At 47.9% G+C, this 23,399-nt stretch overlaps 1 protein-coding gene across 1 annotated transcript in view; it reads right to left on the bottom strand.

Moving 5' to 3' along the window:
- Positions 1-23,399, bottom strand: part of RIOK1 (RIO kinase 1) — a 55,428-nt gene that overhangs the window by 18,837 nt on the left and 13,192 nt on the right. The window contains exons 5-7 of the mRNA XM_044293477.1: positions 20,909-20,951; positions 18,118-18,210; positions 16,852-16,964 (exon numbers count right to left, since the gene is read on the bottom strand). Coding sequence (XP_044149412.1) covers positions 16,852-16,964; positions 18,118-18,210; positions 20,909-20,951 — 249 coding nt within the window. The remainder of the gene's footprint in view (positions 1-16,851; positions 16,965-18,117; positions 18,211-20,908; positions 20,952-23,399) is intronic.

Genomic DNA, 23,399 nt, shown 5'->3' with positions numbered 1-23,399 from the left:
TTGCCCTACAAATTTGCTCTAAAGATGCATTGGCCCTTTCTGCCCATGAAGTAGAAATTGATCTGGTTGAGTGAGCACCGAAACCCAAGGGGGGAGTTTTGCCTGCTGAGGAATAGGCCAAAATAATAGCCCCTACTATCCATCTGGCTAGGGTTCTAGATGAAACCTTATTACCCCTATTTTTTCCCCCAAACTGCACAAACAGTCTAGAGGATTTCCTCTGACATTCAGATAATGAGACAGACATGCATCTTTTAACGTCTAGACAATGGAGCCTCCCTTTCTTCTCATTCATGGGGATTGACACAAAGATGGGAGAACAATATCTTGGGACCTATGAAAAAAAAGAGACCACTGTGGGCAAAAAAGATGGGTCCGGTTTAATGAGCACTCTGTCCTCCAGGATGTTAGTATAGGGAGGAGAGGTTGAAAAGTCTAAGGTTTTCATTAAGACCTTCTTGAAGGAAATCCAGAACCTTAGGCATAGGAGGAGGACTCAAAGGATCAACAGGGGCCCTAGTTAACGTTAAGAAAGTCTTCCAGACTCTAAGGTGAATAGTGGAATAACCTCTTTGGATAGACCCCTACGCTCTAAGGCTACTTTCACACTTGCGTTCGGAGCGGATCCGTCTGGTGTCTGCACAGACGGATCCGCTCCTATAATGCAGACGATGGGATCCGTTCAGAACGGATCTGTCTGCATTATATTTCAGAAAAAATTCTAAGTCTGAAAGTTAGTCAGACGGATCCGTCCAGACTTTACATTGAAAGTCAATGGGGGACGGATCCGTTTGAAATTGAGCCATATTATGTCAACTTCAATGGGATCCATCCCCATTGACTTATATTGTAAGTCTGGACGGATCAGTTTGGCTCTGCATGGCCAGGCGGACAACCGAACGCTGCAAGCAGTGTTCGGGTGTCCGCCTGCTGAGCGGAGCGGAGGACAAACGGTGCCAGACTGAGGCATTCTGAGCGGATCCGCATCCACTCAGAATGCATTAGGGCTGGACGGATGCGTTCGGGGCCGCTTGTGAGAGCCTTCAAACGGAACTCACAAGCGGAACCCCGAATGCAAGTGTGAAAGTAGCCTTAGATTTCCCCTTTAAAATACCAGGCTGCCAGATGAAGGTTCTTTACCTCTAGATGAAAGACAGGCCCCTGGAATAACAGATCCTGCCTGTCTGGAAGAATCCATGGATCTGACAGTGACAGTTTTCTCAGCCAGGTGAACCAGGTTTTTCTCGGCCAGAAAGGCGCAATGAGAACAAGCCTCAGCTGTTCCTACCTCAGCTTCTGCAATACACTCGGAAGAAGTCTTAGAGGAGGAAAGGCATACAGAAGCTGATCCGGCCAAGGAAGGGAGAAGGCGTCTATCTCTAACGGAAAGTCTTTTGTATTTAGGGAAAAGAGACTGCATTTTTTTGTTTTGACTGGTTGCGAAAAGACCTGAACTATCTGATTGAAGACCTCTTGATTCAAACACCATTCTCCCTAAATCAAATGGTTTCTGCTTAGGTAATCTGCCACCTTGTTTTCTGTTCCTTTTAGATGCGCTGCCTTGATAAAAAGAATATAAGGAATGATTAGTGAGAACATTTCTGTGGTTAAGGACATAAGATGTTCTGATCTTGTCCCTCCTTGTCTGTTTAGGTAGGATACCACTCACTGTAGCGTTGTCTGAGAATATTTTTACTCCTATTCCCTGTAATTTGGGTAGGAAAGCTCTTAAGGCTAGCAGAACCGCTCTAAATTCCCTCACATTTTAGGAATCCTGGCTTTCTGTTGGACTCCACACCCCCTGCAGAACCCCCCACTGACAAAATGCCCCCCCCCCCCCCCCACCCGGTCAGACTGGCATCTGTGGTTATAGTTACTTGTTCCTGTAGAACCCATGGGAAGCCCTGAGTCAGATTTGAGGGCTCTAGCCACCAGGTTAAGGACTGTATCACCGGAGGGGTGAGAGGAATAGGGGCATCCAGCAGGGACAACGATCCCTGCCATTCTTTTAGGATCTGCCTCTGACGTGTCCTGGAACGAAACAGGGACCACCCTACAGCTGGTATTGTGGAGGTCATTCTGCCTAGTACCGCCATCCCTTGCCTGATGGCCTCAAAGGATCGAACTTGCACGTCTTTTCTTAACCCGGGTTATCTTCTGCTGAGGGAGGATGCGCTACAGATTTACAGAATCTAGGATTAGCCCTAGAATCACATTCTTGGGGGGTGGGGGTCAAGTTAGACTTTTCCCAGTTTATTTGCCATCCGAGATTAACTCGAATGTTTACCACTTCTAGAAGACAATAGGTTAGAAGGTCTACCGATTCTGCCACCACCAAAAGATCGTCCAAGTAAGGAATAACAAGAAAGTCCTTTTCCCTTATGTGGGCAATACCTCTGCCATTAGTTTTGTAAAAAGCCTTGGGGCCTGGGATATTCCAAATGGAAGTGCTCTTTATTGTAAATGGTGAACCCGTCCTTCCATAGACACAGCCACTCAGGTATTTTTGAAAATCGACAAGAATTGGGATGTGACAGGAGGCATCCGTTATGTCTATGGTAGCCATTACACAGTTCTTGAAAATATGTTTTATTGCAGACTGTATGGATTCCATTCTGAACTTTTTGTATTTGAGGTACTGATTTAGGTCTCTCAAGGTACTAGAAAGAGGATAGAGGTACCGATTCTAGTATAACAGACCATTGATTCTTCGAAATTACACCCACATCTTGTTCCCATTTGTGCATCCTGGTTAATGGATGAAACTCTAGGTATTTGTCAAGCAATAACTGGTATACCAGGGACATCATCCCTCTCCTCTCCCCTCCTGAAACTATAAGGTGTAACGCTGTATCCCGCTGTGACACCACAGTACCGTTCCTGATGAGTGTTGTAAGCATGCGGCATTTGCAGGTATTGATAAAAATAACCTCTAGGAATGCCATAAACTTCCTGAAAGCTAGTGAAGGATCTAAACCAGTGATGGCTAACCTTGGCACTCCAGCTGTGGTAAAACTACAACTCCCAAGATGCCCCCCTTGCTTGGCTGCTCTCAGAACTCTGTAGAAATAAATGGAGCATGCTGGGAGTCGTAGTTTCACCACAGCTGGAGTGCCAAGGTTAGCCATCACTGATCTAAACACTCCGACCTCTAGGAGATGTCCCATTTTTGTCACCCCTCTCCTTCCATTCGTCAAACCCTGTCAGAGAAACAAATTCAGTCAAGACTCAAGACTGGATTGCAGCATAGTTGGGGCATATTCCGTGATCCCGGTAACCCCTCTCAGAGGTTTGATCTTTTGCCAAACTGAATACATTGTACACCGTATGGGAATGTCTGATCTCACATCTAACCCCTCCAATAGCAAAATTAAATCCAGTCCTTTCAGGTGACACCTAAGAATATGACTAGTCATATCTGTGGCCCCCAATTCTGGCCATCCTTTAAAGTGCTGACTTTGGGCCGCCAGATAGTACACCCATGGATTGGGAACTGCTAGTCCCCCCTCAGTTTTAGAATGCTGCAAGGTCTCGAGCTTTATTTAGGGTTGTCCCTTACGCCATATCAAGTCCCTAAATACCGAACTAATCTTGTTAAACCTGTCCATTGGCAGCCAGACCGGGGCAAGGATATTTTCTCTTAACGTTCCTAGAAAAAAAAAAAAAAAAATCTTGTCAGGCTTTTTCCACTCTTTCCGAATTAAATGTTAGAGTTTCGGGGGCGTGGCCTAACCGCCGATGTAGAGAGACGCATGGCGCTGAGCTCCTGGACAGTATCCTGTATATAATCGCTCAACCGCTTCCTACCTGTCCTCAGAGGGGACCGATCTTGTTCTGAAGCCTCCCTGAACGCTGGGGTTTACTCCGGTCTCGGCATGACTCGCCAAAAGCAGAGGGAGAAGGAGAGTAAAGACGGCGGCATGGACACGCCGATCAAACAAAATGGCGCCGTGCAGACTGCCAAGCTCTCTGATGTGGCAGCGAAGCTGGGGAAGTACGCTCGTACCCCGGCAGCCACAGCAACTGATTCGGAGCCTGAAGCTCGGATGTCCGATGAAGCTGGGGAAGCGGAGCCCCTGGAACATGCCTCAGACACGTCGGTACAAAGATTGGAGGTGGGTCCTGAGCTGCCGCCAAATGAGGCGCCCATTTCCGACCCCACTATTGCGGATGTGTATAAGATGGTGGCACAATGCAGCACAGCCCTTACGTCTTTGAATGCCAATATGGGAGGCCTTAAGGAGGAAGTTCTGCTGATAAGGCAAGATATGCGTCAGTTTAAAGAAAGAGTGGGGGAGTTGGAGGGTCGCGTCAGCGACATGGAGGATCAGCTACCACCTGTTAAAAGGGACTTACAACGTGTTATACATAACGTATCCCTACTTATATCCAAGTCTGATGACCTGGAAAACCGTCTACGACGGAATAATGTGCGATTTATTGGAATACCGGAGCGCACTGAGGGCTCGGACCCCGTCGCATTTATGGAAAAGTGGCTGGTGGACACTATTGGGAAAGAAAAGTTATCCCCATTCTTTGCAATAGAACGGGCACATCGGGTGCCATTTCGCCCGCCGCCTCCGGGGGCGCCTCCAAGACCTCTTCTAATCAAGGTCCTACATTACAGAGACCGGGACGCCATACTCAAAGCAGCCAGGGATAACCCTGATATTCAAATTGGCGATAGCCGAATTCTGTTGTTCCCGGACTTTTCTGTTGAAATACAGAAGAAGAGAGCGAAATTTTTAGATGTAAAGAAAAGATTGAGAGTACTACAGTGGCCTTACTCCATGTTGTACCCGGCGAAGCTCCGGGTGGTGGCGAATGGATCCATGCACATGTTTGAAGATCCGTCTGAGGCAAGTCAATGGCTGGACACTCATGAACATGATCGGCGCGGCAACAATACCTGATGCGACGGTGATGTTTCTGAAGGAACTGTTCTTGTTTTTCTAGTGTCTCTTATTTGACACGCCGTATTGCCAGTTATGGTATTGTGGGAGTATTTAACGTTTCTCTAAGACGGGAGGTTTTATATGCTGTCTTTTCATTGGTTCGGTCCCACACTGTATGGGTTACTATATGGCTGGGTGGGAGGTTGGGTGAGCCAATATATCGGCGCATCCAGGGTGTAGCGCATGTATAACTTAAGCGCTTGTTTCTTCACCTGTGCCTTTATTGTTCACTTAGGACGGTTAGGTTCACTTTAAATGTCTATGGTGTACCCCTGTTTATTGGGTTCATGGCTATAGGAATGCTTAGGGTAGTTTGGGGACAGTTGGGAGGGGGGAGGGTTAAGGCAGGTTTTATTTTCAGTATTGCTACTGGGGGTAGATTCAATTGGGGTTGTCGGCACCAAATTCTGCATTTGCTTATGAGATACCATGATGTCTTCCGTTAATATTGTTGCGTGGAATGTGAGAGGAATGTCTTTGGCATCTAAGCGATCGGCTATCTTCCATGCTATGAAAGATATACAGCCAGCTATTCTATGCTTATCTGAGACCCACTTGACTGCTGACAAGACATACTTAGCACATAAAGCATGGATGGGGTGTGAATTTCACTCTACATACTCCACACATGCCAGAGGTGTTAGTATCTTAGTGCATAAAGCCATTCCGTTTCATGCTCAGGAGTCATATATTGATGATGACGGACGATTTATTTGTATAGATTGTTGTATCTTCCAGTTTAGGATTATCTTAGTGGCGGTGTATGTTCCCCCTCCATATTCGGCTGAAATTATGAAGATGATTATTACCTTTACATCTAAATTTCCGTTAGTACCTATATTAATTATGGGTGATTTCAATACCTATCTTAATGGTCTTTTGGATAAATTCCATGATGGGTCGGGAACATATACTGCCGCTCCTACCTCTCTGGCGAGATTGATAGGGGAGATAGAGTTGTGTGACATATGGAGGACCAAATACCCTGATCGACGTCAATATTCATGTTACTCAGCGTCGCATAGCTCCTTGTCCAGAATAGATTTAGCAATAGGTTCCTTATCGTTAGTATCCCTAACTAAGGAGATCGTATATTTGCCCCGTAGCTTATCTGATCATTCCCCATTAATGATTACTTTGGAGGTGGGGAGGCACTTGTGTGTTCCTAGACCCGTCTGGCGGTTAAACCCATTTTGGTTATCAATAGTGGATACAGGAACTGATATGTCTACGGCTATTACTGATTTTTTGTCTATTAATATAGGCTCAACATCAGGGGCTGTGGTGTGGGATACTCTGAAGGCGTATGTGAGAGGGTTATACATTAAGCGAATTAGTGTTAGGAAATCTAAGAGTCGTCTTCTGGACAGGGAGCTATCAGATAGAGTTACGCTTCTAGAAACAAGGTTTATAGCACAACCCACTCTGACTAATGAAGCACAGTGGAAGGAAGCCCAGAAGCTTTTGAAGGAACATATACAAACCAGAGCAGACGATAAACGTTTATTCATGGCTCAGAGGTACTTTGCTGAAGGGGAAAGTGTGGGACACCTGTTAGCTACAGTGACTAAAGCACAAAATGGCCCCTCCTGTATAGCCTCGCTCAGAGGAATGGACGGACAATTGATAACAGGAGATGAGAATCTCTTGAGAGAATTCTATGCTCATTTTAGGGAGGTGTACAGGTCCAGATTGGTCACCACTGCTGCTGATAGGGTTAGGCATCTTGAGAGGATAAATATCCCTGCCTTATCTATGGAGGATAGCTCACTTCTTGAGGAAGACATAACTCTGGAAGAGCTGGAAATGGCATTGAAGTCCATGCCCAATGAAAAAGCACCTGGTGGGGATGGTCTTCCTGGGGAATTTTATAAAAAACATGGGGAGATATTACTTCCACATCTATTAATGGTCTTTAAAGATGCATACCGCGAAGGTAAATTGCCTTGTTCCATGAGAGAGGCTATAGTTGTAGTATTACCTAAGCCAGGAAAAGACCCCTCACTCGTGGACTCATATAGACCCATCTCACTCCTAACTGTAGATGTGAAAATTCTGGCCAAAGTCTTGGCTAATCGATTATGTAGGGTTATTCAATCTATTATTCATGATGATCAGTCTGGGTTCATGCCTGGAAAATCCACGGCGTTAAATCTTAGGCGCTTATTCCTAAACCTGCAATTGGAAGGGAGGAAAGGTCAGGATAGTGGAGCTGCGGTGATCTCACTTGATGCTGCCAAAGCTTTTGACAGCATCGAGTGGGAGTATTTGTGGGCGGTCATGACTAGGATGGGCTTTGGAACAGGTTTTCTAAATTGGGTTAAGCTTTTATACTGCGAGCCCAGAGCTAGAATCAGAGTAAACGGTCAATTATCACCCACAGTTGCATTGGAAAGGGGGACGAGACAAGGCTGTCCTTTGTCTCCCTTGCTATTTGCAATAGCAATCGAACCATTGGCATGTCTTTTACGATCTACTCCATTGATGAGAGGGTTAGGGAGGGGCTCTAGTGAGGAACGCGTATCTTTATACGCAGATGATATGCTAATCTATGTGGATAATCTAGTGGATTCCATAGATTCTACGATCTCTGTAATATCGCAGTTTGGTGACCAGTCTGGACTTCGTATAAACTGGGATAAATCAGTAATTCTCCCGGTATCCTCTCGAATGCATACCACTCATGTTGCTTTTTCTGAACTCAAAGTGGTGCAATCTTTTAAATATCTTGGAGTAACTGTATCAATGAACCCGACAGATTATATTCCCAATAATTTACTACCCTTGTTAGAGAAATTTAGGAACAAGGTGGCTGTCTGGCATAAATTGCCTCTTTCTATGATCGGAAGAGGCAATTTGCTTAAAATGATATTCATGCCTCAGCTGCTTTACATCTTACATAATTCCCCCATATGGATCCCAGTGCATTACTTCCATAAAATACAACAGTTGTTCCGTTTTTTTATTTGGAAAAATAATAGGGGAAGAATAAGATACGAAATCCTGCAAAGGAATAAAGAAGCTGGTGGTCTGGCTTTACCCAACCCTATGCTTTACTTTTTATCGGCCCAACTCCAGCATTTTAAAGGGTGGGGGGTAGTAGATGACATGGGAGGGAAGAGTGGTCGGTTGGTCGGGTGGGCTGCAAATAGGTCTCCCCCGCTGACAGCTATTGAAGGAGTAATAAGCGAAGAATTGGGAAATATCCCGACCTTGCTACTTATGAGAAAAGTATGGAATAAGGTAAAGAGTATTTTAGGGATAATAGGGTTAATGAACATCTCGCCTCTATGGCATAACCCTGCACTTCAGGAACTGACTAGCCTGACTGGATTCTCCCAGTGGAATAATAAAGGGGTGTGGAATCTGAGCCATATTTATTCTAATGGAATCTTAAAACAATATCAACAATTGTGCTCTGAATTTGGGTTGCCCTCCTCGCAGTTTTATCGCTATTTGCAACTTAGGCATGCTTTAGAAGCTCAGTCTAAGATAGCCCCGGTTACATTTATATCAAACCAGACATTAAATGTAGTGATTGCGGCTGGGTCAGTGAGGGGAGCAATTTCCATGGTGTATCAGGCCCTATTAGAGGATTTCCTTAAGGGATATCCGTTAACGAGTAGACGTCAGTGGGAAAGAGATCTGGGTGAACTCACGGATGAGCAGTGGACGGAAGTGGTGGAACTTACCCCTACTCTATCCCTTAGTGAGGCGGCGCGTTTATCACATCTGTATTTAATACATAGGGTGTACAAGACCCCAGTATTTTTGCATAAAATAGGCTATAGAGATAGCCCGGCCTGTCCGAAGTGTGGAAGTATGGAGGCTGATCTATTGCACATGCTGTGGACTTGCTCATCACTGACGTCTTATTGGAAAGCAGTACTACACCTGGTGAACAAGGTGTACAGTGCTAATCTTAAGTTGGATCCTAAACTGTGTGTATTAGGCTTGGTACCGGATAATAATTTACAATCTGTTATAACTACTGGTATAGGAAGAATGCTATATCAAGCTAGGAAAACATTGGCAGCAAAGTGGATCCAATCCATACCTCCTGACATATCAGAATATATTGCTAGATTAAATATAGTAATTCGCTTAGAAAGAGGAGTATATCAGAAAAGGAAATGTCTATCCAAATTTGAAGCAATCTGGGGCAGCTGGATCGATAATTCTGGGTGTTGCAGCTCCTGGTTGGCGCTTACAAGGAGTTTTTCTATATAAGGTTAATGCAGCGAGGATGGAGGATACATAGGATATTGGGTGGCAGCAGGTGTGTGGTGTATATACAGATGCTTGTTGGTGAATGGGTTACCTGACATTGAAGTGAGGCTGTATGGGAAGATGGCTGCTGGATTGTGATGTCTTATGAAATATCGGGGATTGGAACTTGATGGTGGAAGATGGTTTACTGAGGGGTATTGTGGTGCCGACACCCCGGGAATGTTGGAATAACAGAGGTGACTATATATGTGTCCTGCCTTATTGGGAATGGGAGGGGGGTGGGTTATGGGTCTTTTTGTTCATGGAAAATATTAGTATTCGTGCTAGATATGTTTTGATATCTGTGCTTCTTTGACGATTTATGTCATGTCTTTCGTGGATATGCGTAATATAATGTATATGGTATATATATTATATGCGATAGATACGGTATAGGTCTGCGACCTGAAAGAACTGTCATGTTGATGTGATAGAACATGTCTAAAAAAAATGTTAATAAAGAAACATCTGATTTAAAAAAAAAAAATGTTAGAGTTTCAGTTAAGGGAAAAACTCTAGATTTTTTGTGACCCAGATCACCCAACATTATATCTTGAATGGATTTCTGTTCTCTAGATTCATCCACCTTCATCGCGGCTCTAATAGCTTTGAGCAGGGAATCCGTATCTTCAGGGGAAAATAAAGGTCTACCCATGGACTCTTCATCTGAGGAAGAGCTTGAATTATCTAGGATTTCTCGTGCATGGCATTGGGGGACACAGCACCATGGGTATATGTCCAACTACCACTAGGAGGCACTAGACACAAAAAGTGTTGGCTCCTCCCAGGTGGGCTATACCCTCTCCACAGGCACGAGGCTATTCAGTTTTAGTCTAGTGTCCGTAGGAGGCAGACCTGTCCTGCTTTTTTGCAGGTTCTGCTGTTTATTTTTATTCTTTTTTTCTCTCTTCCGCAGGTCGGTTTTTTTCCACCGTTATACCTGCTGCAGGCTGGGGCTCCATCGTGTTCCACTTTAGTTGCCCCCCCTGCGGGCGCGTACTTCGGTACCATCGCCGGTCACCCAGTCCCCACGGACTGCATCCGCAGTGGCTTGCCGGCATTCCCACGGTTCCCGTGTTGAGTCTGCCGAAGGGGTGACCGTGCTGCGCCCGAAGACATCGGATGGTGAGTATATCGGATGGTGAGTATACTCCCCTGTCCCTGTGTCCCTGCCCCAGGGTTAGGTTCCCTTCTGTGGCCAGGGGGATGGGATCCACCTTAGCTGGGGGTCCTGGGGAGCCTCTTCGTTCCTCCTAGCCAACCCCCTCCCCCTCCTGGGGGGGTTATATTCATTTTTTTTTTTTTTTTTTTTTCCTCCCTTCTTTTCCCCCTCGGTTGGTCTTTTCTCTCCTCCCTGGCCACAGTCTCTCCCTGGCTTCCCCGCTACTTTAGTCCCCGGCTTCTGCCGGGACTAGGCCTCATCTTCTATGGCCTGTCCCCGGCTCCCAGGTGCTCTGTTTGCCCTGATCTGCCTATCCCCAGGTGTCGCTTCTCCCCCCCTACCCTACTCACCTATTTTTATGGTTCGGTGGGCCCTCTGTCGGCCGCGGTTCGCCCCGCCCCCCTTGCTCCGTTCCCGGCCACCTCATAAATCGAGGCCCCGGCTTTTGGGCCTGCTAGGCCGCAATCTTCCCGGCCCCTCCCCCTTGCTTCCCGGGCTTTTCTGAGCCCCGCCCGGCCCTCGGGAGGAGCTATCTCCTCACCCTTTCCTGGGCTAACATGTTTTTTCTGTTGGAGGGGGTGGTTAACCCCTCGATTGCTTCATGTCCCCTGCAGCCCTACTGACCACCTCTTTTTTGGGGAACAGCTGCTGCTGCACCTCTTTGGGGGAACACTGCGTCCGGGTCAGGATAGACAGCCTCTGCTGGCTGCTTTTTGAGCATCTCTTCTCCCAACAGCTCCTCGGTCGCCACGTGTTTTCACGTGCGTCCGCTGTCTACAATGGCTGCCATGTGGTCATCCTGTCCCTGCTGGTGTGCAGTACCTCTTCCCAGATCCCATTGTTTTCCCTGAACAATCTTTTTGTGTAGGTTCCCCATGAATGGGTCCCTCCGTGTCAATGCCATGGGAACCTTGGCCGACTCTCCCTGGCAGTGTCGCTGGAACGCTACCAACCCAAATTGCGGCCACCTCTGCCCTCCCAGGGTCCTCCCTGCAGATGGGGCATGCTCAGTTAGGGGTACCTGCACCCGGGTTCGGCGAGGGGTAGCTCACAGTACACCCTCGGGTGGTCTCAACGGGGTCCCACCCCTCCTCGGCATCCTCGGATCCCCCCCAGGACAGGCCTGAGGCTGGTGACGAATCCTTCCTGTCACCCCATCCGTTGCCTCTGGGGACACCTCTGCACCGATTCCCTCGGAACAGAGCATCAGGCGGTCTTCCTCCATATAGAAGCCCTCTGGGAGGTCAAGACTACGTGCACGGAGGAACCTCTCCTACCTAAACAGGGTTGGTATCCCCTCTAGTGGATTTTCGGATGGTGCTCCCCTGACCGCACAGGTATTCAACCGCACAGGTAAGGCAGCCGTCCCCGTGTTTAGCATACTGAGTCACCTACCCGGTGTCTGATACGTACGCCTTCTCCTTAACAGGGGGGTTCCTGCACCACTGCCATAGGCTGTCCCTGACAAGCCTTCCTGGTTCCCCTATACCAGGGGCTATCCTCTACACATTTGAGAGTGTTTCCGTGGGGTTCCCATCCTGGTGTTGGTGTTCGCCACTCTACCTCATTACAGGGAGTTCCTGTTCTGGGCAAGCGGTTAGCTCGGCTATCGCCTCCTGTAGGTTGGTGAGTTCAGAGCAATTGTACAGCCGCCTTGCCCCTTTTCTTAGGTAGTGTACCTACAGGAGCCATTACTCCTGGCTGGCTCTATGGTGTTCCATACAGCACTATTTCTCCCTTCCGGGTGAGATATACAGGTCGCTTCAATTGCCGTTGCAATTGCACCTGTCTGTTCCCAGCCACTTTGCTCCTGTCATAGGTGGAGTACCTACACCATCTCCTGATGCTGTAGCCGATTCCCCTGGCTTGGCGCTATGGTGTTCCATGCGACACTATTTCTCCCTTCCTGGCGAGATATACAGGCTGCCTTTAATTGCCGCTGCAATTGCGCCTGTCTGTTCCCAGCCAATTTGCTTCCTTCACAGGTAGAGTACCTACGCCATCACCGGTGCTGTAGCCGATACCTCTGGCGGGCTCTGTTGTGTTCCATGCGGCAACATTTCTCCCTACGGGCGGAATATAGAGGCCACTTTCAATTGCCGTAGAATTGCCCCTGTCCGGTTCAGTTACCTGTCTGTTCCCTGCCGCCTTGATCCCTTAACAGGTGGAGTACCTGAGCCATCTCCGGATGCGGTAGCCGTTCCTCCTGTCCGGCTTTATGGTGTTCCATGTGGCATTTTCTCTCCTTACAGGACGAGATATTGAGGCCTCCTCCTATTGCCGTGGCCATTGCACTTACCTCATCATAGTGTGCACCAAACGGCCATCTTACTCCCTTCATGGGTAGAGTCCCTGAACCGTCTCCGATGCTGCAGCCGTTCAACCTGTCTGGCTTCTAGGGTGTGCTATGCGGCCCTGTTTCTGTTGCCATTGCACCTACCTGATTGTGGTGTGCACCTGTCTTGTTCTTTGTGGTACCGTGCGGCCCTACTGGGTTCCATTGTTAACGCGGTTGCTGTTGCACCTCTCTGGGTCTAGGGTGCACCATGCGGCCACATTGCTTCGATCTTAAATGTAGTTCCTCTAACACAGCCATATTTCTACTTTACAGGTTGTGTACCTGTACCCTCCGTATGCTGTCTCATTCCCAGATGCTGTGGCTATGTTTCCACTCTCCTTAGTTGGCAACATGCAGCCACTTTCCCCATATTTTAGGCGTGTGTTTGTAGTACCCCAAGCGCTGGGCCCTGTGGTGCGGTCTGTAGCTCAGACAGTTTCTGTATCACTGGGTGTTTTCTGCCCACGGGTTCTAATCTGTGCTGCGGATGTTGGTTCCATCCATTTGGTTCTTCCATACATCTGCCACTCCTTTACTGTCGCGCTCATTGGTCTCCTTCTACCTCTCAAGGCACTGTCTGCACCAGGCCCCCTTCGTTCAGCGTGTGCATGGTTTCCATGTCTGGCAGGTGTGGGCCAGCCCAACCCCCACCTTGTCGGTCTACTGCTACTTCTGGTAGCTCCAGTATATGACTGATCTGTCTGATCCGGCGGGTGGTCCTCATTCAACCACGCTCCCTACTCCGTGGCCAGGTGGTTGTTGGCCTTCGTGCTGTAGTTGCTCTTGCCTTCTCTTTACGGTACTACGGTATGCTGTGCTCCGCGTTACCCCATGTTATAGGGGAGTACTCGCGTTGTTTCCTAATTGCTGAGCGGCCCATTCCTGGTGAAGTACAAGGATCTCCACTGGATCTTCTACCTTGTTTGGACACGTAGCTGGTGGCATCGGCCGCGGCTGAGGTTTTCTGTCATCGCTGGATGTCCGCCACACGGAATCCTTCTGGGTCCACGGCTTTTATCATTGCTGGACGTCCTCCCTGATGGGTCAAGGACAGGACCTCTGAGCGCCACACACACCTGTCTGAATTTTCAGCTGCTTGCTCTGGTATCGGACAGGGCCCCGTAGTTCCTTTTGGGTCCAGGTGTTTTCGGTATTCCCTTGTATTTTCTGCTTAGTTGTGCTACATGGCGGAGGGGCAGTCCTCTTGGACCTTGCCGTCGTCTGCACCTGTCTGGTGCTTTCTCCCCCCTGGAAGTTTTCTGTATGCCGGTCGCAGCTGGTTTCTACATTTCTATGTAGGCTACCCCGGTTTTTTCATGGCGACTTCTGCATTCCTTATGCATATGGATGTCTGTCGTTTTGTGGTACATCCCGAGCTGCTGTACTTGCCCTCTCTGGGACAATGTTTAAGGTTTGCTGGTCAATATTCTTGGTACGGCTAGTTGTCCATGGCCTATGCCCCTTCCCCTATGGTGGTTTCTTTTCGCCTTTCCTGGATATTCTGGCTTGCGTTGTCTTCTGGTGGTTCAGCTTCTGGTTCCTTGTGAGCCCATACTGGGTACTCCTTTCTGGAGTCCCTGTCCCTGTTCATTTGAGGTCCTCTTGGGATTTGTGTCTCTTTTTCCAGCCTCCCACGTCAAGTACCTGGTATTGAGTGGTTTAGTGCTGCGGTTTGCAGTTCCACCGTATGGTCTCCTTCGGGAGGGACCTCCTCCTGTTGTAGGACCTTTCCTCTTTAGGTTTTTTGGAGTGCTCTCCTTCTACTCCCATGTCTCTCAGTCCAGTGTGTCCTGCCGAGGTTGCCTGGCCTGTATCTGGCTTCTTTTTTCCATGCTACTTCACATGCCCAGTGTTTCCTCTGGTCTTACGCTTCACGGTGATATCTTGTTTTCGGAGGCTTGCGCCTCGTCTCCTGTTTTTGGGGACGCAGGAGCTATCGTTCTTTTCCTGGTTTTTTACCTACAACCCCCTCCTTCTCCAGGGTTGGCGGTTTCCTCTAGCAGCCTTGGGTTTTCACCTTTACATGGGGCGCTTAGCTTCTTTCCTGGCCTTGCGGTGAGGGGAGTCCCCTCCCTTCACATGTGAGCCTTGCTATGGCTCCCCCACTCGTTTGGTTTTCAGTGCTTCCCTGTTTCTTTTCTCCCCTGGCCTTTCAGGGGATGGCCACAGGTTTTTTTGGGTCTGGAACAATGTAGAGCGTTGGGTAGTTTCACCACGCGGTGCTGTCCTACTTTTTTCTCCAGCCCTTGGCTGCGCTCTGTTTCCTTTTGCCACCTTCTTGCATTTGGGATTTTCTTCCAGTCATTTGTCCTGGGGTGCTGGCAGTCTTCCCTGCTTCTTCTGAGGTTTCTTCCTTGTTATGGAACCTCTTGCCCATCTCGTGTTTTTTCCCGTTGGGTCACATGGTTCTCCTGCACCTGTATGCCCAACCGGTGGCGCGTCTCTTCTTTTCCCTCCCTCAGGGACTGCTTTGGGACGTCCCATGGTGCTGTGTCCCCCAATGCCATGCACGAGAAAATTGGATTTTTTGTACTCACCGTAAAATCCTTTTCTCGTAGTAGGCATTGGGGGACACAGATCCCTCCCTATGTTTTTTCTTCCGCTTCTCCGGGCTGGTCTCTTGATCTTTCCCGGTACGGGAGTTGTTGGTTCCTTGCTTTTCTTCTCTCTCCTACTGCTTTTGGTACAAACTGAATAGCCTCGTGCCTGTGGAGAGGGTATAGCCCACCTGGGAGGAGCCAACACTTTTTGTGTCTAGTGCCTCCTAGTGGTAGTTGGACATATACCCATGGTGCTGTGTCCCCCAATGCCTACTACGAGAAAAGGATTTTACGGTGAGTACAAAAAATCCAATTTTCTCCTTGCTCATTCTCGTCGGAAGACTCTGTATCGGATACGACAGAGGGACCTTGCTTGCCCGCAGCTGAAGAAGGGAGGCATTTTTTATACTTTTTTGATAGAATCAGAAACTTCAGATTTAACAATATCTTTGATACTCTGAAGTAGCGACGGGGATTCCTCCTCTACCACCTTGTTAACGCAATGCTGACATAACAATTTAGCCCAGGAAGAAGCAAGTTTTTTCTGGCATACAGCACACTCTTCCTTTAATTTTAGCGGTGGCTTTCCTAGGGACCTCTTTGGTATTCTAAAATAAAATTAGAGAATAAGTCCCATTAGATACTGAGGGTGGGGATTGACCCCTTTACCCCACCAGGAATACCGGTCTGCCATCATGACCCTCCTGGACATCAGCACCCTGACTGCTCTCTTCCTCCATACTTCCAGATAAGGATAGAGCGTTGTCCATAGGCACATCCACTGCTGCATGGGATCCTTCTTACAGCGCACCGATACGGTTTAAAACCCACAGGTCGGGTCTCTGCCGGCGTCCCCATGCGGCCCTTTATGGAAGAGGATGTTTGTCCTTCATTTCCGGAACGCTGGCCACCAGATCCAAACGTGGGACGCAAGTTCCGGTTTGCGCACGCAGCGCGCTCAGGAAAAGCTCAGCCCTCCCTCCACCTCTGTAAGCTACTAGAGGCCAGGAGGAGGAGGAGGAGGAGGAGGAGGAAAGAGACTAGGCCCTGGACCTCCCAAACACCGCCAGGAGGGTCTGGCATGCCGGCATTACTTCCCAGTAACACCGGGACGGCTCAGGAATGCCGGCTCAATATGGAACAGTCTGAGACCCAGAAGGATGGTCCCAGACTTAGCAGGCAGCTCCTAGAAGAGTCTTACGCCGCACCAGGAAACCCCTTAACCTGAGAAAACATGCAGTTCCTGTTCCCTGTCCTGGATGGAGGCACTCTCTCTAAAGGGTGCTGTCATGGGCGTAGGGGAAAGAAAACAGTCTTGGTTGCCCATAGCAACTAGATTCCACCTTTCATTTCCCAAAGGAGCTTTAAAAAATGAAAAGTGGAACCTAATTGGTTTCTTTGGACAACTAAGCCAGTTCTACTTTACACCAGTTTAGATAAGCCTCCCCCAAGGGGCTTTTGACATTCATTGGACCCACAATGTACCAGTGCAACACCAGTTCTGGTTTTCTAAAACACCCATGAAATTATAGTTAAAGGACATTTTGCAATATATATTATAAAGTACCAAATTTAAAATGATCTCACCTGAATTCCCCACTCACATATTTATCACGATCTTTGAACATCAGGATTGACGTTTTGTAAATTTTTATGGCTCTGCTTCCTCCATCTGAAGTGCTAGCATGGTAGACATTTGCCTTAAGTGAAAACCAAGTACACTAAATATAGACAATTTTCCTAAAACCTGTATATATTATTGTAAATAGGAGACAAGATTTGAACTACATCTATATTACAAGATCTCTAACAAATATGTAAAAAGTTAGGACATTTTAAAATGCTGCATTTTTGTAGTAGTGTTTAATGCTGTTTTTTCTACAGGAAAAAAAGTCTGGGGAAAAAAACTGCAAGTAAAATACTGTGGGATTAAGTGTTTTTGACTATTATTTAATGAATTACTATATTTATTTATTTACTTATTTATAAACGCCCTTCCATAAAGGGACCTCTCTGTTTTCTGCATAGTTATCCTGTGTACGTTAAAGGGGGTGTCCGGGTTCAGAGCTGAACCTGGACATACCCATATTTTCACCCAGACAGCCCCCCTGATCCTTTGCCCAGGGCTAGATCATGCAGGGCAAGGGCTCCTTTATTTACAATAACACACTGCCGGGCGGCGTGACGTCACCGGCTCTGATGGGCAGAAGCCTCCGCCTGGCAGCCCTAAGAGGATCTCGGTTAGTCACATTAACTCCAGAAAATGCCTTTGCCCTTTGCGATTTAGCGCAGGGCAAAGGAGAGCATCAGAGCATGAACTGCTCCGATGCTCAAGTCAGGGAGGCTGTCTGGGTGAAAATGGGGACATGTCCGGGTTCAGCTCTTAACCCGGACGACCCCTTTAAATACACAGGCATAGAGCCACCCACTCCTAACCTTGTGGGGATAGAAGCTGTCAGCACCATCATAGTGTAAATCAAGTGTCAATTAGGGCTTACGCACACAAAAATATTTTTTGTCCATATTCAATCCGCATATTTTGCGGAACATATGCGGACACATTCACTTCAATGGGGTCGCAAAAGATGCGGACAGTACACCATGTGCTCTACGCATCCGTATGTCTGTTCCGTGGCATCCGCTAAAAATAGAACATCCTATTCTTGTCTGTATGATGGACAAGGATAGGACTGTTCTATTATGGGCCAGATGTTCCGTTCCGCAAAATGCGTAATGGACGCGACAGGTATCTGCAATTTGCAGACAGCAAAACAGGCAACAGTCGTGTACATGAGCCCTTACTGTGTAAAAGCAAATGACAAATTAAAAATATAGAATTAAATCCACACTTACCTCTTTGCCTGTGCTGATACAGCCATTAATTTCTGATATGACCCCTCTCGTAAGCATCTTAAAAAGAATCATCCTTGTTCTAGGATCCAAAACCTAAGAAAACAAGTACATACGTTTCAGCTTACTGATAGTTCCTAAAGAAACAAGGAATCTTGTCATGACAGTTCGCACAAATTCTTGGAATCTCAATATTTTTTAACTCTCACTATTCAGAGTGCTATAGAAGTGTCATTTGGAATGAAGGATGCACTTGCTGAGCACCCCGCCCCGCAACAGACTATTAGCTTAGAAAGGCACACACTAGCACCACTGGCATCTTTTTTAGGGACTCTGCTATGCTATGTTCACACATGGCAGTATTATGCGTTATTTCAGTAAAAAATCCCAGTAAGGGCTCATTCATACGGCCGTATGCTGTCCGAAAAAATGAGGATCCTTTTTTTGCGGACAGTTCAGCATGTCCACAGATTGCATTGTTTTTTTTGCTGACCTATAGACTTCAATGGGGCCATGTCCTGATTTTCACTGACAAGTATAGGACATGTTTAATTTTTTTGCTGAGCAATAGAAGAAAAGGGCCCCATTGAAATGAATGGGAAAACATCTAATCTGCAAAAAAACGGATCCGCATTTTTGCAGACAGCATACGGCCGTCTGAATGAGCCGTTAAAGACATCCGTCATCAGATTTGTATGAATCTGGCTGACCTGTTACATGTGTACTTGGAAGCTGAAGGCATCTGTGTTGGTCCCATGTTCATATGTGCCCGCATTGCTGAGAAAAATGATGTTTTAATAAATGCAAATGAGCCTCTAGGAGCAATGAGGGCGTTGCCATTACACCTAGAGGTCTGCTATCTCTGAAACCGTCACACCCTCCCCACTCTGTTTTTCCATGCCTGGTCCTGTCAATTTTCCTATATGCTAAGTCATGCAGAGTTAGCTGTCAATCACCGAGTAGCACCGCCCACATGACTGATGCAAAAAAAGACCTAAGGTTTATATAAAGAAGTTTTACTAAATCTTTTCCCACATTATACATCAATCCGCTCAGCTCCTCCTGCTCTATGACACGCTGCCTGCAGATTACACTGCATTTTGTAATGACAGCTTCCCTTTAAAGGGAGTCCGTCAGCACATTTACCCCTTTTTAACAGTTCCCATAGCGCTGTAGCCGCAACACAGATGATTAAAACGGTACCTTTATATGCTTTTGTGGACTTGTAAAACTGCCAAAAACGAACTTTGATGCATATGTAAATGAGGGCTCGCAAGTGCCCAGGGGCGGCGTCCACATCGTTGGTGCCCAGGCAGCTTTGCCTCTTCAGCTCTTATCTCCGCCCAGCCTCTTCCTCTGCCCGCCCATCTGTTTTCTCTCTCCCTCAGCGAGATCCTGCACGCTGACTTCCTTGGCCGGGGCATGCACATTACTGGCACAGCATCGCAGTAGCTTATGCGCCGGCTAACGGTGCAAAAACTTCAGAAAGGAGGCGGTCCATCGGCGCGGGAGAAGGAGGAAAGCCGAGCAGGCAGCTGTCACAGCAGACACAGAGAGCCAACAGAGGTACATTTATCTGTTTGATCCGTTAACCGGCGCATGCGCAGAGGAAGAGGCTGGGCGGGGATAAGAGCCGAAGAGGCAGAGCTGCCTGGGCTCCAACGCTGTGAAAGCCGCCCCGGGGCACTTGGGAGCCCTCATTTACATATGCATCAAAGTTCGTTTTTGGCAGTTTTACAAGTCCACAAAAGCATATAAAGGTACCGTTTTAATTATCTGTGTTGCGGCTACAGCGCTATGGGAACTGTTAAAAAGGGGTAAATGTGCTGACAGACTCCCTTTAAATGGAGTCTGTCAGCAGTTTTTACCTTGTTTAACTGCTGATCGCGCTAGGTAAGGGTCAGGAACAGTAACACATACCTTTTGTGGAGATTTTATCATTAGTAGTGTGAATATTAGGTTATATTATGTGCACAGGAGGCAGAGCTTCACTGGAAAGTGCTCTGTGCATTGTGCTGCTTCCCAGCCTCTCCCCTCTTCTCGGAGAGACAGCTGTACTGGTCTCCTGGTTGGATGCTACAGCTGAAGCAGTCCAATGGAAAAAGCACACAGGAGCAGAACCTGGCAGAATATAACTTCATATTCACATTACTCAGGATAATAAAGCTTTGCTATAGACATGTTCTCTCCAGCAGGACAACCCCCCCCCCCTCCCCCCCCAGCTGCATCTAGTGCGATCAGCAGTTTAGCAGTCAAAACTGCTGACAGATTTATTTATTTTTTTGTAACTGCAATGTAATGAAAATAATTAAAATTGCATAATGAAAACAGCAATGGAATTGTAACAGTAATAGCAATTCTGGAGCATCTGCAGACTCAAACTTCTAGAAGGAAGAACAGAGCAATGGCCCAATATAGTTATATGAAAAGATAATGTTATTACATAGGAAATGCAACTAATTACTAAATGAAGAAAGAAAAAGACTTTTCAGATCTTACTCGCTGGATCAAACTCTCTCGTAAGGGAGTGAACGCATCCCAGATTTGTGCTGAGTCGGTCATATGACCTTCTACCCGAGAGCGGGACGCTGCTACTACACAATGCCAGGAAAGGCGACTGGTCCTCTAAGTGTGGTAATTAAAATTGCAAAAAAACTGCAAAAGGAAATGACAGTTTTCTAACTGAAGAAACAAATGTTTTTCTAAAAGCATTTCAGTGCCGTTTTCTGTTGCCATGTGTGAACATATTCTTAGATGGGCTACAACGGATGGTACTGTTCAAAACATTACATACCTGTTCAACAGTAGCTCTATCAGATTTATCTTTGACCCGGTACCTAGGATTATAAAATAAAGGGTCATATAAATATTGCTTAGTCTTCTATTTAGTCAAACAATTACCAAAACTAACACTGAAAGCATGGGTGTCTTATTAAAGGGGTAATCCCACACATCTAAGGCTACTTTCACACCTGTGTTTAGGTGCGGATCCGTCTGGTATCCGCACAGACGGATCCGCACCTATAATGCAAACGCTTAGATCCGTTCATTATTTTGTTCATGATAATGCAAACGGATCCACTTGAAAATTGAGCCATATTGTGTCAACTTCAAACGGATCCGTCCCCATTGACTTACATTGTAAGTCTGGACGGATACGTTTGACTCCGCACGCAAGCAGCGTTCAGGTGTCCGCCTGGTGAGCGGAGCAGAGGACAAACGGTGCCCGACTGATGCATTCTGAGCGGATCCGCATCCACTCAGAATGCATTAGGGCAGTACGGATCCGTTCGGGGCCGCTTGTGAGAGCCTTCAAACGGAACTCACAAGTGGAGCCCCGAACGCTAATGTGAAAGTAGCCTAAGATGTGCACATATCTACAGGACTTGCTCGCCTTTTTTGTGGGTGGGCAGAAGCTCATCAAGCTGCTGCATCCCCAGGATGTACTGCATATAGTGAGTTATCCCTTTCCTCCCCTACATACAAAATAGCGCCTCACATATAGCCGCAGAGATACAGATGGTATGTAATACCCGCACAATTTCTTCCTCCACTGACTAGAGAAAAAAGGAGATTTTTGTATAACTTACCAGTTAAATCTCTTTCTCGCTCTTCCTTGGGGGACACAGACCTTGGGTATAGCTCAGCTCCCTAGGAGGCGTGACACTAAGTAAAACTGTTAAGCCCCTCCTCCATCAGCTATACCCTCAGCCTGGAGATAGAGGCTACCAGTTGCGTGTCCAAGTAGTGAAAGGATAACAACCAATAACGGAAACAACCAGCCAGCAACCCAACGGGGCGCCAGACCATAACCCTGTAACCAAACACAGAAGGGTGGGTGCTGTGTCCCCCAAGGAAGAGCGAGAAAGAGATTTAACTGGTAAGTTATACAAAAATCTCCTTTTCTCGCCCATTTTCCTTGGGGGACACAGACCTTGGGACGTTCAAGAGCAGTCCAAGAAGGGAGGGACCACAAACCCAAGGCGGAACACCACCAGAGCATCAGGAAACCGCTGCCTGCAAAACCAGGCGGCCCAAAGCAGCATCCGCTGATGCATGCGTATGCACCCTATAGAACTTTGTGAAAGTGTGCAGAGAGGACCAAGTGGCTGCTTTGCACAACTGTTCAGCCGAGGCCCGATGCCTCTGCGCCCAGGAAGCTCCGACTGCTCTGGTGGAATGAGCAGTGACGCCGAAAGGCGGAGGTCTGCCCTTGGCTCGATAAGCCTCAGACACCGCCAGTTTAATGAAACGGGCAATAGCCACCTTGGAGACCGCCAACCCTTTGCGCGAACCCTCCGGAACCACAAACAGGGAGTCCGTGCGCCGAAAGGACCCGGTGACCTCCAAGTAAATCCTCAACGCCCTGACCACATCCAGACGGTGCAGTTCCCGTTCTCTGGGGTGGGAAGGAGAGGGACAGAGCGACGGAAGGACGATGTCCTCATTGATGTGAAAGGCGGAGACCACCTTTGGCAGGAAAGTCGGGACAGGCCGAAGCACAACCTTATCCTGGTGGAAGATCAGGAAAGGTTCGGAGCAAGAAAGAGCCGCTAACTCCGACACCCGTCGGAGAGACGTGACGGCCACAAGAAAGATGACCTTGCAGGACAGAAGGCGAAGGGAGACCTCCCGTAAAGGCTCGAAGGGGGCTGATTGGAGCGCCGAGAGCACCACATTCAGGTCCCAGGAAGGAACAGGAGGGCGGTACGGCGGAACAGAGTGAGCCACCCCTTGTAAAAAGGTCTTAATTGGCCCTAGAGGGGCCAGGGGACGCTGGAGAAGAATAGACAGCGCCGAAATCTGACCCTTCAGAGAACTGAGGCACAGCCCCAGGTCCAGACCCGACTGGAGGAAGGACAGGATTGTGGAAAGAGAAAACCGGAGAGGTGGGATGCTCCGGGACTCACAGAACCCCAGATAGGACCTCCAAACCCGATAGTAGATCCTAGAGGATACGGGCTTACGAGCCCGGATCATGGTGCGGACTACGTCCGCGGAGAAACCCCGTCGCGTTAAGACGGCGGTCTCAATAGCCACGCCGTCAAACGTAGCGAGCCTAAATGCTCGTGGAAGATCGGTCCCTGAGAGAGAAGGTCTTCCCTGGAGGGCAGTGGCCACGGTGCGTCTGCCAACAGCAACATTAGGTCGGCGTACCAAGAGCGGCGGGGCCAATCCGGGGCGATTAGAATCGCGGGGACGCCCTCTGCCGCGATCCTCCGAAGAACCCGTGGCAGGAGGGGAAAAGGAGGAAAGACGTACAGAAGGGAGAATTCGCGCCACGG

Source organism: Bufo gargarizans, chromosome 5, assembly GCF_014858855.1.
Source record: "Bufo gargarizans isolate SCDJY-AF-19 chromosome 5, ASM1485885v1, whole genome shotgun sequence".
Lineage (NCBI taxonomy): Eukaryota > Metazoa > Chordata > Amphibia > Anura > Bufonidae > Bufo > Bufo gargarizans.
Note: the sequence above shows the minus strand (reverse complement) of the source record. Positions and strands in the feature narration are given on the sequence as shown.